Source organism: Colletotrichum tamarilloi (assembly GCF_030869305.1).
Source record: "Colletotrichum tamarilloi strain Tom-12 chromosome Unknown Scaffold_11.1, whole genome shotgun sequence".
In the NCBI taxonomy this organism is placed as follows: domain Eukaryota; kingdom Fungi; phylum Ascomycota; class Sordariomycetes; order Glomerellales; family Glomerellaceae; genus Colletotrichum; species Colletotrichum tamarilloi.
The window spans coordinates 817,091-833,173 of NW_026849394.1; the positions used below are offsets into that span (position 1 = coordinate 817,091).

At 53.0% G+C, this 16,083-nt stretch overlaps 4 protein-coding genes across 4 annotated transcripts; 1 reads left to right on the forward strand and 3 right to left on the reverse strand.

The window, feature by feature from the left end:
• Positions 1-2,045: 2,045 nt before the first annotated feature.
• CTAM01_04738 (aminotriazole resistance protein) lies at positions 2,046-4,241 on the forward strand (the record flags this gene model as incomplete). Its single annotated transcript, XM_060520768.1, has 1 exon — positions 2,046-4,241. One exon carries the CDS (start codon positions 2,046-2,048, stop codon positions 4,239-4,241), a length of 2,196 nt encoding a protein of 731 aa, XP_060384722.1.
• Positions 4,242-4,567: 326 nt separating this feature from the next.
• CTAM01_04739 (PH domain-containing protein) lies at positions 4,568-7,547 on the reverse strand (the record flags this gene model as incomplete). The annotated part of the gene is made up of 3 exons (XM_060520769.1): positions 4,568-5,834; positions 5,899-6,724; positions 6,785-7,547. 3 exons carry the CDS (start codon positions 7,545-7,547, stop codon positions 4,568-4,570), a joined length of 2,856 nt encoding a protein of 951 aa, XP_060384723.1.
• A 3,923-nt stretch (positions 7,548-11,470) lies between these two features.
• Positions 11,471-13,186, reverse strand: CTAM01_04740 (uncharacterized protein; the record flags this gene model as incomplete). Its single annotated transcript, XM_060520770.1, has 4 exons — positions 11,471-12,141; positions 12,208-12,364; positions 12,427-12,959; positions 13,132-13,186. 4 exons carry the CDS (start codon positions 13,184-13,186, stop codon positions 11,471-11,473), a joined length of 1,416 nt encoding a protein of 471 aa, XP_060384724.1.
• Positions 13,187-14,048: 862 nt separating this feature from the next.
• On the reverse strand, positions 14,049-16,067 carry CTAM01_04741 (Lecithin:cholesterol acyltransferase; the record flags this gene model as incomplete). Its single annotated transcript, XM_060520771.1, has 1 exon — positions 14,049-16,067. One exon carries the CDS (start codon positions 16,065-16,067, stop codon positions 14,049-14,051), a length of 2,019 nt encoding a protein of 672 aa, XP_060384725.1.
• Between the last annotated feature and the right edge of the window lie 16 nt (positions 16,068-16,083).

A 16,083-nucleotide genomic window follows, 5' to 3' on the forward strand; every position in this document is an offset into this window, starting at 1 on the left:
CAATTATTCATTGATTTTGTTTCTCACGATAACCATCTCTTCAGGTCTCTTTTCTGGCCCTCGCCGTCCGGCGTCAGATACGTATCTCGGCTATTTCCAGTTATCATCGCAATGCGACTACAACAGCAGACCGCGCAAACAGCAAAGACTAAAGATTCAACATGTCAATCAACAGATGAAATGTTCGAAATCTTGAATGGCGGTGTACTGAGATCGCCTTGTGTGTTTCTTTTCTTTTCTTTTTATTTTCTTTTTTATTAGCAGGCGACCAAATCAAGTTTTCTATGGGGAAAAGGATGAGACTACGAAGTTATCAGTGGTGGATACATACGCCTGGCGTCCTCCGCCTCTGAATGCGTCGTCAGTTCTGATATGCTCGTGGTCTTCGCCGCGCGTTTCACTTGCCAGAGCAAATAAGAACAGTACTTGGTTAATATGAAAGAAAGAGTGGCTTGGCTCCTATCCAGGCACCCGGTTGAGAACGGAGAGTCTAAGCGGCTTCCGCAGTCCCGCCGTTACTTTTCTGCAATGAGGCTGAGTCTGTGACGGAATGTCATTTCCAAAAATATCCCAATCCTTTTCATTCCAGTTATCCAATAGAATAACCCAAGAACCGAGCACACGATTGACGAAGACATTGACCATTTTGGACCATTGCGATTGAGCCCAATGACATGTTCCCTCTAAGGTTCGTGATCATTCTGTCTCCTCTTTCTCACGCTCATCCTCCTACTTATAGTCACTTCGCTTTCTTGGGACTCAGCCACGAACTTCATATCGCATCAGCTCTCTCAGACAACTCTGACCCGAAGTCAGGACAGAGTTCATTCAAGTCAGCTTAGCATGACAATCGTTCGCTCTGATCTGAGACCCGCTATTGCGATGGCACTTATTGTACTGGGCCAAGAGTTTGGTCTCATTCATGTAGCATCACGAAAGTTCCCTTGGACGGCCTGGGGCGTTTGCGAAGGATCTCTGTTGGTGGCGCGGTTCTTTGACAAGTGGGGTCTGGTTTACATCGTTGGCGCCAATCCCCCATCCTCCTTCGCATCAGCCTTGCTTGTTTACAGGGATCCCTGTTACAACGTCGTCTATCTACACGCGCCCAAGCAGTCGAAAAATTGCTGGACATCAAAAGTCTATTCGACGGCCTGCATATTGTCTTTCTTCATGACCGGTCTTCTGTAATCGTGAGTCCTATGCACTAGGCAATAGTCCTGACGAACCAATGGAGATCGGCACATTGTACGACACCGCAGCGCCAGACTTGTGTGTCCGTCGACTGTTGGTGTGATCCAAAACCGAGTGTCGATTTGGCAAACTAGTTCAATGTGACGGCAATGCATAACTTGCGTGTCGCTTACCGAAGGCCATCCCGGAAATAAGAGAGACATGCATCAAGATCTCCCAAACGCGTCTGCCTCGAATAGCAAACATGGTAGCTCAGATTAGGGAATGTTGACACCCTTGACACTGTTCTTGGACAAGCTCTAGTAGCTTCGAATCAGCCCTTCGAGACGGGGGGATCATGGAGAGGCAGTGGACTGCTGCGGCGCCCTGATTGAGGCCCATGCCCACGACCATGGCCGAAAGGATAGTAACTGCCTACGCCAGCCCCCTTGCGAGAGCCATCGTCAGCATCCACCGGGGATCAGTAGCTCAGGGCTTGAAGTGGACACCAATTTGTCGTGTCGCTCAAGCTACCAAGGTGACCAAGGTTGGACAACTGTCTCTCGTTCAATACCCGATCCTGTGCAGTCCGTATCTGGTCTGCGTGCCCCTGCAAGCAGGTGTTCATCTATCACGGCACTTCCTGCACCTGATTTGTACTGGTGACCGGCTTCTGTCATTCTCTTTCTCGCCTTCCACTCTATCTAACCGTTTCATTTGTATTGGCGTTGCTTTCTATTCTCATGCCTTCGTCTACCCGTGTGTGACTATCGGCTTTGCGTTGTTGCCCCTGTTGTAGCGTTCAGTCAAAGACTGGACATTGAATATCGATATTTCGCGGTCTTCAGAGATACATGTAGCTGATACACACCGACATGAGCAACTCAAGCACCACACATTCACCGTCTACTACTCGCACACCGACGACAGCATGGGAGACCCGAAACGCGGACGAGGCCATGCAGAGGGTGGCGGATGTCATGATAGCAGTCACAGAGTCGTTCCGACAACAGTTTCGAGAAGAAAATGCGAACGACAGCAGGCCATTCGGGCCCAACGGGCCAGGAAACTTGAGCTGGCGGACTTCGGCTCCGGTTCTTGTCTCTCCTATCCTCGACGACGACGGCGTGAGCCCAACGAACTCTCATTATTCTCGGCCGAGTACCGCTCCTTCGGCCCTCGACGCCTCCAGGCATGATGCTGTGTTGCCTGTATCGCCTACTTCCTCTCGTGATCCGGCGACATCACCTCTTTCACGGACCATGATGGTAGGGGCGTTGTCCGTTCCTCGACTTCCGACTGTAAATATCATACACCCACATAACGACACGGAAATACAGGCCCGACAACCATCGACTTCCACGCCGTTAGTAAAACCGACGGCTGCCACCACACTGCCGAGAGGGTCAGGACCCGAGGCACTCGAACATCCTTCAGAGTACCCAGACTTATTCGAGGCCGCCAGGAGGATAGTCTTCACGCAACGGTTCAGGTCCTCAACGGAGGCAACGCCCCTCAACAGACCCGGCGAGAAATCCAGGTACCCCGAAAACGAGGAGCGCATTTCCTGGGCTCTACAAACCGCAGCGTATCCGGAAGATCCCCTCCTCCGAGAGATACCGCCAGAGCCGCTGTCGTCCGCAAAGGAGTCCTTTCTAGTAGCCGTCGTCAGTCTGTACCAATTCCTTATGTTCGCCGGCCTCGTCCAGGCCATAGCACCGGCCCTCGCCATCGCCGAGTCGTTTCCAGATATACCGAGCGGCCAGCACTCGTGGTTCACCGCAGCCTATACACTCATCATCGGAGCCTTTGCCGTCCCCTCGGAACGCCTGGGCGACGCCTTTGGCCGCAAGACCGTCATCATCACCGGCTGCCTCTGGTTCTCGCTCTGGAGCCTCCTCGCCGGCTTCTCCATCAACGTCCAAAACGGCAGGGCAGACGGCACCGCCTACTTCTGCTTCTGTCGTGCCATGCAGGGCCTGGGACCGGCGCTCTGCGTACCCAACGGCTTCTCGGTTCTCGAAAGAACGCTACCGGCGAGCCAGAGGAAAGACATGGCACTGGCCTTTTTCAGCGTCGCCGCACCGTTGGGCTTCGTGGTAGGCGCGGTGATGTCGTCCCTTTTTGCCTACAACGATTCCTGGGAATGGTCCTTTTTCGTACTTGCAGCTGTCAACATTTCCGCTGCGGGTCTCAGCCTCTTGATCGTCCCACGACAAGCCCCTCGAAAAGGCCCCTATGATCATACTATCTGGGTACAGCTCGACGTATCCGGGACTCTCCTCGGCAGCGGCGGTCTCGTCCTGTTCAGTTTCGCTTGGAACCAGGCACCGGCCGTAGGTTGGCGCACACCGTACACCTACTTCATCCTCGTCATCGGCGTCATGCTCCTCGCCGCCTTCTTCTACAACGAGTCCACCGCTGTGAACCCCCTCCTCCCGCTGCGCGCCATGACCCCGAAGTCGAATCTAATCCTAGGCTGCACGGCAGCGGCGTGGGCCTGCTTCGTCATCTGGGCATTTTATGGCTTCCAAGCCCTCGAGGTCCTGCGCAGCTGGGATCCGCTCCTTGCCAGTGCGGGCTTCGTACCCGTTGCCGTCGAGGCCGTGGCAGTGGGCCTGCTGCTGGCGTATCTCATGCCTGGAGAAGAGGTATACTGGGCGTTCTTCGCAGCCGTCCTATCCTTTTTGCTGGCATCTATACTCATGGCGACGGCACCATCCGACCAGACGTATTGGGCAAACACGTTCGTCAGCACCTTGTTCGCTCCGCTTGGGATGGTCCTGACTATGCCTCTTGCCACCATCCTGCTCAAACAAAACCTGGCAGAGGGGCACCAAGGGGTCGCAAGTGGTCTTGTTCTGGGCGTGTCGAGCTACGCCATATCGCTGGCTATGGGAATCGCGAGGAACGTAGAAGTCGGAGTTAATTCAAGTGACACGGACAAGCTGTCCGGGTTCCATGGGGCACAATACTTTGGGACTGGTTTAGGTGGCCTGGCAGTAATATGTGCAACGATACTCCTAGTGTTAGCAGTAAAGGCCAGAGGTAGATCTTATGAAGACGTCTAAGAAGAATTGGTTGGATATCGTTTGCATTGTGCTGGAAATCGCCGAGAAGATAAGTGAAATACTGTCAAAATGAAAAAAAGGGGGGTCGGCACCCTCGTTGCTCTTTCCGCGCCTTGCTTCCCTGAATGAACATTCTCTTCTCGATCACATTGAAGACAAGAAAGTTCGACACAAAAATCCCATGCCTTTATGTTCAATCGTATAGGATAGAAAACGAACAGGCAGACCCCTTCTCTTAAACCAGTGCCACTCCCTCATGTTCGAGTCGTTTTCCCCTCCTACCCATTCCTTACTCCAGTTTCCTTTCCCATCCCTTTACATTCTCCTCAACGTCTAGCTTCGACTCCGGGTGTACCCTTGGGGTATTCACCTGGAATATGCAAGTTGGAAATCGTCGGCACGCTGTCGGTTCTGATGGTGCCAGAAGTCGGCCGAATAGCCGACAACTGTTGATGCTGACGAGGCACGTCGTGGCTTGCAGGTGTTGACGATTTGTCGGCGCCAGAGAACCCATTCTGATCAACCTCATTGTGCTGAGCATGGCCGTTGCCCATGCCAACAATAGGAATCACATTGACGTGACCGGCATCTCGTTCGCCTGACGCGTAGTACTCGCTCGTCTCTTGCTGGTCGACGATACCGCTGTTGGAAAGGCCTGACGAGGCCTTCCCATTGCCATTCATCCACTGACCGTATTGGCTATTGCCGCCTGGTGTCTCGAGGCCACGATCATATCCGCTGACATTGGAGACAGGCCTAGATTCATCGTCGTAATTACCAATGGCGCCATGGTGGCTCTGCACTCGCTGTTCCTCGTCTCCAGGTACAAATACTGCCTGGTGTCCACGGCTACCAGATGGAGATCGGCGAATCGCTTCGCTGGTATAAGGGTTGACACCATCTTCTTGAGCCTGTTGGGACAATTCGGCTGCGTGGGAAGGCATTTCTTCCATTGGGGTCCTGTCGGACCCTCCGTAACCTGTAGGATGTTCGGGATGTTCATTCGGCCCGTGATAGACGCCTAGCATGCTTCCCGGCAGAGCGTATGCTTGCGCGGCGGCTTCACGGTCAGAGTTGTCAAATCCGGAGCTTACACTAGATGGCGAAAGAGGTGCCTGTAAGCCTCGCTGTGCGTTGACTTGGATGTCGGATGGGAATCGCCCACCTGCTTCGGGACGGCGGACGTCTTGTCTCGAACTCGTGCTGGCTGCGACCGCCGTGTCGGCCGAAAATGGCTCGTCATCGTCGTCTTCGAGAACACCGTCGCTGCTAGTGGAGCGCTGCGAAGACTGGCTGAGACTTCGAACATGACCGCGAACGAACTCGCTCCTTTCTTGCGGCGACCTCTCGGTGAGAACTTTGATGTCCTCGTACCAAGCCATCATTGTATCATGGCTCTCGGCGCGGAAGACCCATGTGTGACCACGGTGCATTGATCCCGTCTGGCGACCCTTGAGGATGAACTTATTGGATGATCCTCCTTCGGTCGAGTGCGACCCTAGTTTCTGCTCTGGAAGATATAAAGACATGACGGGGGCCTGGCCCTTATCCGCGGACTTGAATTCATGAAGATGAGTCGATGAAAGTACATACCTGGAGTTGAAAGTCAGCGGAACAATTTTGGTGACAGTGTTACCGTAGTTAGGGAATCACTTACCAGCCAGCTGTATAGCTCTTGAGGTACTTGCTTTTGCGCTCGAGAAGTCCGGCGCGAATCTCCTGGCACCCAACGTGCTCCCGACCGGGATAGTGGATGTGTTCGGCAGACCGAATCGGGATGTTGGGGTCAACGAACTGGTCGTCTTTTTGAACGAAATGCGACCACTCGAAATCCTTGGGCATAGAGATTGGGCCAACGCGGAGCTCTTCAATTGCCCCGTACGCAGCATCAGACTCGCGCTTGAGGATGCCAGCATAGGCGTTGTAAGCCTTCTGGATCTCACCAACCACGATAGCTTCAAGTTCTCGGCCAGAGTTCTCCAAGTTTAGGTAAGCCTGATGCAAGTAGTTCTCCTCGTCAATCTGGCGCTCAACTTGTCTGTCCACCGCCAGTCGCAAGAGGTAAGGATCTTGCTTTCCGGTCGTCAACGATGGGTCGAGGTCGGTCTGGCCCAGGGTGTCTTGCAGGGCCTTGACGGCCCTTCGGGTGCCGTCCATCTCCTTTTCCACGGAATTCTTGAAATCTCCAGACAGGTTCTTGATTTCCTTGATCTTCTGGTGTAGATCATTCCTCAGCCCAGTGAGCGCTAGGATGACATCCTCCTCAATCTCCTTGGCCTTGTTTGATTCTAGAATGGCGCCCTTGTGATAAGCACGCAGTATTTGCAGTGCATCGTCGATACCACCCGAGTTGAGGAAACCAGGAGGGCTGGAGATGTTGTTGGCGACATTGGCCAGCTTCACCAAGGACTTAGACTTGTGCTCGTAGTGCGTCTGGATTTCGCGAAAGTATGCGATAAGATCCTTGAGAATCTTGCGCCAAGCTACAAAATGATGTTAGTCTTTGGCGTATACATAGCTCGTCAGCACCAGAGAAGGCTTACACTGGAATCGGTTGGCTAGGGCCTCGGTTGGGTTCCCAGATGTTGGAACTGGGCAATGGAAAGCGCTGTGCACCTCATCTGCGTCGTTGGAAGACTGCAGAGCCAGGCTCCGAACGCTACCAGCCTTCATGCTCCGACGACTACCGCTGCGCTTCAGACTGCCATTTCTGCGCAGCGAGCTCTTCTTCTTGAGGGTATTGTGGCGTGAGGGGAGGCTCAGGTGGTCGTCCCCATTGTTGGAGACGAACGAGTTGGACCGCGGCATGTTGGAACCGTCAATGATACTGCTTCCTCTTTGACTTGCATCCCATTCCTCTGTAAACTTGCCCTGGGTGGTAGTGGAGGGCACGGCTAGCTTGTTGTCGTAGTTTGAAGCAGCAGTCGGGGGACCGTAGTATGCACCGTCACTTCCTGGTGAGAGGTGTTGTGTTTGATGGCTAACGGATTGCGCGTTGGCAAGAGTATTGTAATGGGTTTCTTGGTCCCCGTCGTATGGCAGAGGAGCAGTGTTCTGAGGAGTAGGATATGTAGATGGGTCGGAAGCGGGAGAGTTGTAGGACGTGGAGGAGGAGAGCTGAGGTGGTTGTTGAGGGAAATAGGACGAGGTGCGATTTGAGTTCCTGTCGGCCGCAGTGCCGTAGGTAGCTCTGTCCATGTCTTGTGTAGCTGGTTCCCTGTAGGAATCGGGATCAGCGATGTGCGGCGCGTGGTTGGAGTATGCCTTTGGCGTGGGTGTAGATGGAGGCGGGGATCTGGCTGCCATTGTTGGCATTCTTGGGACGAATACACGGTCGGATTTCTGTCACTCTGTGTGGTAAGGTAAGGTAGGGAGACTGAGACAGGCCGGGAAGCCGGTGTTAATCTGAACGACAGCTACGACTCAGACTAGCGCAAGGTATCAGCAGTGATGCTGGCGTCGGAAGGTGTCGCTGGCGAGCTTTTAGACGGGTTTAGACAGCCTTAGCGCGACGAAGGAGGGGGAACGGACGGGTCGATAATGGGAAAGGTGGTTAGTGTATCCAGTTGCGGTGTGCTTGACGCAATAGCAGTAGGAGAGGGTAGTCTTGGGCTCAGACCAATGTCGTCATCAAGTGCGTTCGAGTCGTGGTGGCGGCTGCCGATTTGGGTCGGTGGAATGCTGATGTGTCTCGGAGGTTGTTGGTTGCGCACCTTTGTGATTTGCGCGACTGCTAGTTGCTTCAAGGTGGTGATGACGGGAGCGTGCCGGACGTTGCAGGCTTGAGATTGGCACGTAGGTGAAGAATAGAGGGGGGAAAGAAGGGGGGAAAGGAGAGGAAGAGGGAGAGAAATGGAGAGAGAGATAGGTGCCACGATAGGTGTTTGTAAGAACAAGATGGGTTTGTTGGTGTTGCGCAGGATTGCTATCAATACCAATAAGTCGTAAGCAAGGTTGAGGTGAGCACAAGTACCTATACGGTGAGGTACCTAGGAATGGTAAGGTAGGCAAGGTAAGGAAGGAACCTTTTGACAGGACGGGAACGAGGATCGAGGGTGAAGCGTCACGCGTGATTGTAAAGGAGTGGGAGACAGCCCGAAAGTCAGGTAATTAGGTTCCCTGAGCCGGGGATGTTTGCACGCCAGCTTCCCACTTTGACCCGGGGTATCGCAGTCTCTGGGCACCGCGTCGACGGATACAGACATTGCAGGACAGGGGGGAGGGCAGACGAGTGGGGTGCCCACTGGCCACTGCCATGTGCGTTTCCATTTCCAACTTGTTGCCTTTTCTCTTTCCATCTTTTTTACTCCGTACCTGTCCTAATCGTTATCTAAATGAAATGTCTTACTGGAGTCTGATTGCAATGTAGTAGCATCCCATGTCATGGACAAACGTGCACCGTCGTCCTGTCTCTGGACCGTTGCGCCTTCGACTCCCTCGTACCTCAGCTTAAGGTAGGTTTGCGCTGAATCTGATGTTTCTGACCATCACTGTGCTATGCTGTGCTGTGTAATGTGCGCGCGGGTGCCGCTGCAAGAACGAGCCTGGGCAAGCCGCAGCGCAACACGGACTGACGAACAAGGAGCTGCGCCTGCGGTCTGAAGTGAGGTGCAGGGTGCCCTCGTCGACCTAGCGCAGCTGGACCCTGAATTGCGCGTCTACTTTGGGGGATTGGGATCGTCCACCCTAAGGCACCTTGGGTAAGTGGTAAAGTACTTTGCTTATTACCTAGCACGCCTAGGTAAGGTAGGTAGGTAGGTAGGTACCTTGAGACAATGGATTGAACCTGTATGAACTTACAGTGGCCAGCCTCCAGCTATCCAGGTGAGTGAACCGTCACGAAACACCAAGGGGCATCTCATGAACTGTGTCAACAATTATTCCAACACATCACGGTATTTCTCATCTGGTCCCTCATGCAATACGTATCTCATCAAGACAAATATGTTCACACGGTCATGGAGGAGTAAAAGACACTCAAGGTGGCACATGGGCTGAGAAGGTTTCTTCCTCTTACACTTGACCTGGTCATAAATCTCACTTGGTGGTATTGCCTCATTTCCTCTTAGACTCCCGTCGTCGCAAAGACCAGAAAAAAAAGAAGACGAAGGCCAAGAAAAGCTCCCAGCGCTGCGCGTCAGGCCCCGTCGATGACGTAGCCGCCCCTCTTCAACACCACCAAACGGGTGACATTCGCTGCAACCTAACCATCAAACACCTGGGGACCCGTTTCCCTTCCAAATTCCACCTCACTAAGCTAGGTAATTACTGTGTCACTGTCTATCCGTATGAACTCTCCTACGGCACCTTACCTACCTTACTTTAGTACGGATAGGCATCCCCGATTCCCAGTTCTCCCTCTGGCCTCTGCATCTTCGTAGCTCGACGGATATCCGCCAACCCGTTACTAGTCGCCCGCGTCAAATCATCTTCACCATGGAACATGCTGTCACCAACATCACACACCTCAACCAAAGCAGCAGCACGATCCTACCATCTCGCAAGGACGTGACGCATCCGTCCCACCCGGCCGGGCCGTCCAGTATGTATTCCCATCCAGAGAAACGCCACATCAACCATTCACGTGCCACTGAACCAACAACACCCTGAACCTCTCCAGCTGAACCTGAAGTTCACGGCCCAATCAACGCCCAGCCGCAGCACACACAACCCACCTGAGCTTAATCGAGGTCATGATCGTCTCGCACCCACCCTCTGCCAAGTGTTGTTTTCAAGAAGAAAAAAAAAAGAAAGAAAAAAAAGGCTGCCGATTGCCAAGCACCCCAACTTCCTTCCTCATCAATCAACCATCCTTTTTCCTGTTTTGTTTCCCCGTGTTTATCGCATTCTGGCTGCAAACAATCCCCCGAGCCCCCCGGGGCCGAGTTCCATCGGCATGCCCGGGCAGTGCCTCCAAGTTTGAGCTGAGTGCTGACAGGAGTGTGGCTGCGTGGGGGGAGAGCTTGCCCATAGGACATTCACGAAACCCCTCCATCCGCTGTGATTTAACAACGGTCGACAGTGGTGAGTGCAGCCGTTTCTTCAGACGTACGAAATTTTGATGTACTGGAGCGACACCTCGAACAACACACATCAGCACTATTGCCACGCGATTACTTAGTGGATTGGAGGTCTGGGTGGTGTATGTAGTCTGTATCGCCTGGTCTTTTGACGCAGCAAGGCAACACACCTCACCAACTCACTGAGATCAAATTCTGCCCTTTGACCACCCACGATATAGTCAACTTTATCCCCTTTCACCACCACATACGACCATACCCATTGGAAAACTCGGGATCCCGTCCGCTCTCCCATAGATAAGCCAATGAGGGCCGGATTAGTAGTTGGGTCGGTGACGACCAGCGAATACCTGGTGTTGTATGTTTTTGACGTTTTGCTCTAGACATCGTGAGATTGCGCGGTAATCTAAGTTCGCGAATCTGCGGTCGCTGCATACTGACCATCCATAACATTTTGGGGGAACATTTTGCAGGGTCATGGAAATGTGCTTCCTTTTTTACGATTTTCTGTTATCTTTGATTGGATTGGTCTCAACTCCGCGCCATATTGCCTGCAAAGCACACACGATCCTCCTCGATTTAGGTAGATAGGATTTTCATTTGCAGACTTCTTCCGTGTATGCGGAACATCCAAGCACGGAAACCTTACCTCGGATGAACCCTAAGTATTGTTTACCCGTTGTTGTCCATGATGCCGAGTCTGTGCCTCTAGGTTTACGAGTAAAGTTGAAGTTGGGAAGTAGCGGACATATAGCGTTCATCTCATGTTGCTTCGAGATGAAGTGAATCTATCTTAACTCCGATCTCACCCTTCGATACTTCCTAGTGACTTCCGACCAAGTCTTCAGATCCAGCACAGATATTGATGGTGAACAACACATTCATTAACGCACAAACACACACACACATGGTTGAATCTCGATCTTCATCTCATCCACTCAAAATGCGTAAATTTTGCAGCTGCTAGGTGGCGGTAATACCGTCTTGGGACTGAGTATAGCAGTCCTCGGGATCCCAAACGCCATGATATGCTATGACCGTAACCCGAACGCTCGACGCCATCCTTAACGTTGCGATTGCTATGCCTCCTCTGGTTTCCAAGTTCACAACTCCAGCCCATATCGTCAAATCGAGCAAACACCTGTTCCAATTCATTTCGTCGTTTGCTCCGGCCGCCAGGACCAGGCCAGCTCACATCCAGATCTCTTTTCAAGCCTCTGGCATAGGGGCACTGTCCGCTACGGGCTCCAAAGGTTGGAGCTTCGTCTTTCTCCGTGGCGGCGGGGCTTTTGGTGGTATCTTCTTATGTCCATTCAAATGCAACGTCGTCGTCGGTCCGACCGGCACGCCATGTCGGTGTTTTGGTACCTCGGGCAACGGCTTCTTCGGCCGCACAGCGCCTGCCCCGGCCTTTGCCTCACCTTGTTTGGCTTCGGCGTCTGCCTCGGCCTTGCGACTCGGGGTGATGACACCCGGTTTCTCCATGACGGCGGCGACGTCGACAACACTAACGCTGCTCGCCGTGTCCGAACGTGTGAGACTGATCCCCAGGAACTTCCGAGCCACCTCTGCCTCGCCAGAAGCCTCCTGGTCGACAAGCCATTTCACTTTCGAGACTCGGTCGACTAGACGCACCGTCGTTTCGTCCGCAGGGGCAAAGTGAGAATTTCCATAACCACCCAGAATCCTCAAGACCTTGAGTACCTCATCACGCTTGTAGTGCGGCGGGTGGCTCAGTTGCGTGTGCGCCAGGAGTGGGTACAGGACTCGGAGGTATGTGTGGCGAAGCGATATCTTTTCGTCTGGCAAATCCATCAGGTTCCTAATGATAACGTCAAGGAGAACCTTGAGGTCATTGGTGTAGAAATATTCATATGTAACTTTGGTTGTAAATAATAGGTAAAGGAGTTTCAGGATCAAGAGTTGCAGGGACGTCTCCGTCTCACGATTCAAAAGTAAAATGATGTTCTCTCCGAATGTGCGGAACGAATCGCCGTGGAGACTAAGGCACTTGATCACCCTATTCGTGAGAGGGGCTGTGGGCGAGTTCGGATCTGAGGCGACGTCGGTGGATGCGAGCATGTATTGCTCGTTGAGAACCAACTGTTTTCATATTCGTCAGCGCCAGTAACGAGCAGGAGGGAACACGGCGAGGAGAGTTATACCAGCACTCGGATAATTGGATAGTGATATGGGTCGTGAACGTCGTTGGATAGCTCCTCGATGATCTGGAAGAGGTATGCAATGAAGCCATCGTCGACCTGGAGCAAGTCGGCGGTGCGCAACCTTTCGACCCGGGACATTTCGTACATCAGCTCCAGAAGCAAGCGATGCAGCCTCAGATCCTGGTCTTTACGTCCGTTAATCAGCTCGAGGAGGCGAGGAAAGCACGCCTCCTCGATCATACGAGAGTATAAGGCCTCATCGGCATGGCCGTCGAGCAAAAGGAATAGTATAATGGCGTGCAGCGACGGGGGTTCATCCTCCTGCAAAAGGCTGTAGACGATCTGGTTGCGAATGTAGTCCTTGTTGTCTTGAAACAGCTTGCATTGCAGTAGCTTCTCGCAGCAGGTGGCAACATCATTTTCGTTCTCGGGGAACTTGTCTCTGAACCTCGAAGTAAGATAGAGCCACGATCGCAGGGTTTCGTCGATTAAGTCGTGGGACTGGTATTGGGTAGTGACGACGTCGTCGAGCTCTGCAGTTGACGACGAGCCTCTGGTCAGCGACAAATCTTACGATGCGCACAGTGTGCGACGTAGGAAAGGTAAGGTCTGGGAGGAGACGAAGTAGACAACATCATGAACAGTAAGGCGGGGGAGGATGGAAGAAGCAACGAGGGGTTGGATTTGGGGGCGAATTTGGCTGACCTTCCCAAAATTGGTGCTTGGTCTCGAGAGACTCGTATAGATCGAAGTCGGCCATGATGCTAGAACCACCGCTGATACGTGGGTGGAATGGTCTGCATCACCGGCGCAGTGCAAACAGCGACTGCTAAAATATGAGAAGAGGAGTAGAAGAAGAAGAGAAGCGTTGGATACTCGGTGGGATGAAGATGAGGCCGGCTGGAGTTTCGACTCTTTGGGATTTGATACACCACATGGCTTGACAACAAGGTCCCCCTCTTCAGGTACCTAGTCAGGCCAGGGCAGCCTGGGGCCAGGCCCGAGCTGGATGAGGTAAGGACGGACGGTCCACCCTTGAAGCACTGTACAGGCCCACTGAGCGGCAGCGGCAGCGGCAGCGACAACACACTGAGTCCTGGACGGGAGTTGGTTGGCGGCTGCCATGTAGTGAGGGGACTTTTTTTTTCTATTTCTTTTGGAGTGAAGGTGGGGGAAATGTGAAGCGGAGGGGTGGGGATGGAGATGGAGGGGCTGGGGACACCGATCTTCCGCTGTAGTCGCTGCTCTGGTGACTGCGCAAACGTGCACCTGATCCCATGCCGCCCTCAAGTTCTTGCATGCCCCTCCTTGCTTGTTGTCTCTTCATGGCGACTCGTGCCTACCATAGAGAAACATTTGCGACCTTTCCGAGTCTGCACAATAAGGCCTGTCACAGGGTCACCTGTCAAAGCCTCAGAGGTTCATCATGTAAAAATATGCTGCGAGCTCTATGTGTAGCGTGTATCTCGTTCAATAATTACCTATTAAGACACAAAGACGAAAGGCATGGAAACACAGAAAGTCGTTGAATGAGAGGGTATTGTATCCGTGTCGTAACCATTCCCAAATGCTCCAAATACTCTTAGTACCCTTGCGCCAAATAACGCCTCTAATCGGACCGCTCATGAACTGTTGCCGACCAATTTTTCCAAAGTCTCCTCCCAGGTATCCTGCTCCTCATCGGGTCTTTGGCCGTCGTCATACACCTTGACCTTGTCAGCGTACTCCTTAATGTTGCTAACAACATAGTCGGTAATCGTATTTCCCTTGCCCGCCGCGATCCTCAAGATGAGCTCGTTCAGATGTTGCCGCCCGAGAATATCCACGTGGTCTGCCGTCTTGGGTCCTCCACGGGGATTGAATCGCTCGGGTTCGTGCTCCATCTCGACAACCGTCACCTTGACACCGGCTGGGTTGTACCTCTTGTAGTTCCACCCGCGGTTACACATGTATCCCGTGCTGAGAAGATTTACTGTTCCGTCGCCCTCTCCCATGACGACACCATGATCCACCTCTCCCTGCGTGAGGGTTGTGTCGATTGTGATGTTCAGGTTCGTGAGAGCCGGTGCGTCTGGTGACCGATAGTAGTAGCCTCGCTCCGTTGCCTTGCCTACACCGTAGAAGCAGTAGATCTTGAGGCTCGGTGCCAGAGGCAGACGTGTCTCCAGGGGGTTGATCCATTTGTTTGGGTCTTTTTCGTTGGCGTCGACCTCGGCTTGAGTGTGTGCTACACCATGGGAATAGGCACCCTTCACATTCCTCGAGTACCACTCCTCTGTAGTGTTGAAGAGATAGTTCATGGCTGACTCGACCGTCAGATTCCGTTCCGGAGTTGTCCAATTCATGCCGCTACGGAAATTGAGGAGAGAACCGTAAGACAGCTCCTGATCCGGCTTGTCATCAGGTGCCCATGTCGAATTGCCCCAAACAGCATCTCCTCCAATGGGAAGCATGGAAGAAATGCCAGGCATTGCTCGGAAGAGCTGGGCTCTTTCGTCTTTGCTCAAAAACTTCTCGAGGCCGTATACGGCAAAGGCGTTCAGCTGAGCTGTGTCTCTCATCTCACCTGACAAGACAGCTGTCAAGTCCTTGACAGCACCAAGCATGCAGCCACTCACGTTGATCCAAGCTTCGACGTGCTGTTCGACCCAATCATCGCCACCCCGTCCACCACTCTCGGATGCGACCCAGTGGAAGAAGTAGAAAAGGACTTGCCCTCCCATGCTGTGGGACACGAGAACGGCCTTCTTGCCCGAAAACGCATGCGCAGTTTCAATATAAGATTTGAGCCTCGAAAAGTACTGATCGCGTGTTTCGAGGTTGGGGTACGCCAAACGCCAGTCGTACGCGGCAGTGAAGGAATTAGTCGGGTCGTAGCCTATTGATGCCAGATTCTCGAAAATCTTGTTCCAGATCCAGTAACCGGTGATAAAGAAGTCGGTTGCGTCGAAGCCTTGAGCAGCTCGTAACTTGATATGAGGGGGGTCGAGACCGGTCTCCTGATCCAGCATGATATGTTTCTTCCAGTTTTCCTTGTCGAGGACCAGCGCACGCATCATGCTCCAACTACCCCAGAGGCGCTTTCGGAAATACTGGCGGGAAACGTTGGCCGTGCCCCACGATTCGAGGCCTGTTGAGATGACGCCTGGGACCATGATCATGGGGTGATGGGCATGAAGACCCTCGGCGCGGGCTTGCAAACCTACGGAGAAGGCATCGTAGCTATCGACGAATTCTCGCTCGCCTTGCTTTACAGCCAGCCATGTTAGTTCTAGCCAACTAGATGACGCTCGCTCGCCAAGGACGACACCTGAATTGTTACTGACCACAAGCTCTCGCATGTCCTTAACCAAGCCAGCTGGCAGAACATCGAAGAAGCTGTCCATGCTAAGCTCTCCAAGCTCGGGGAAATCTATGAGGTCGTTGCTTTTCGCGAAAAAGCCGGCGGCTATAATTCCAAATAAACTTCCAAGTAAGAAGATGGCGCCATTCCGGCGTTTCCGTGTCTTGGGTTTTACATGGTGAACAACGTGAGCTACAGTCTCGGGTTTCTCGGGGCTTTCGTCTCGAGGGGTCGAAATTTCACTATCGATGTTGCTGTCGGTGGGGATGGCTCGGCGCCTAATAGTCGAAGAAGACATGGTCGCTGTCGCAAAG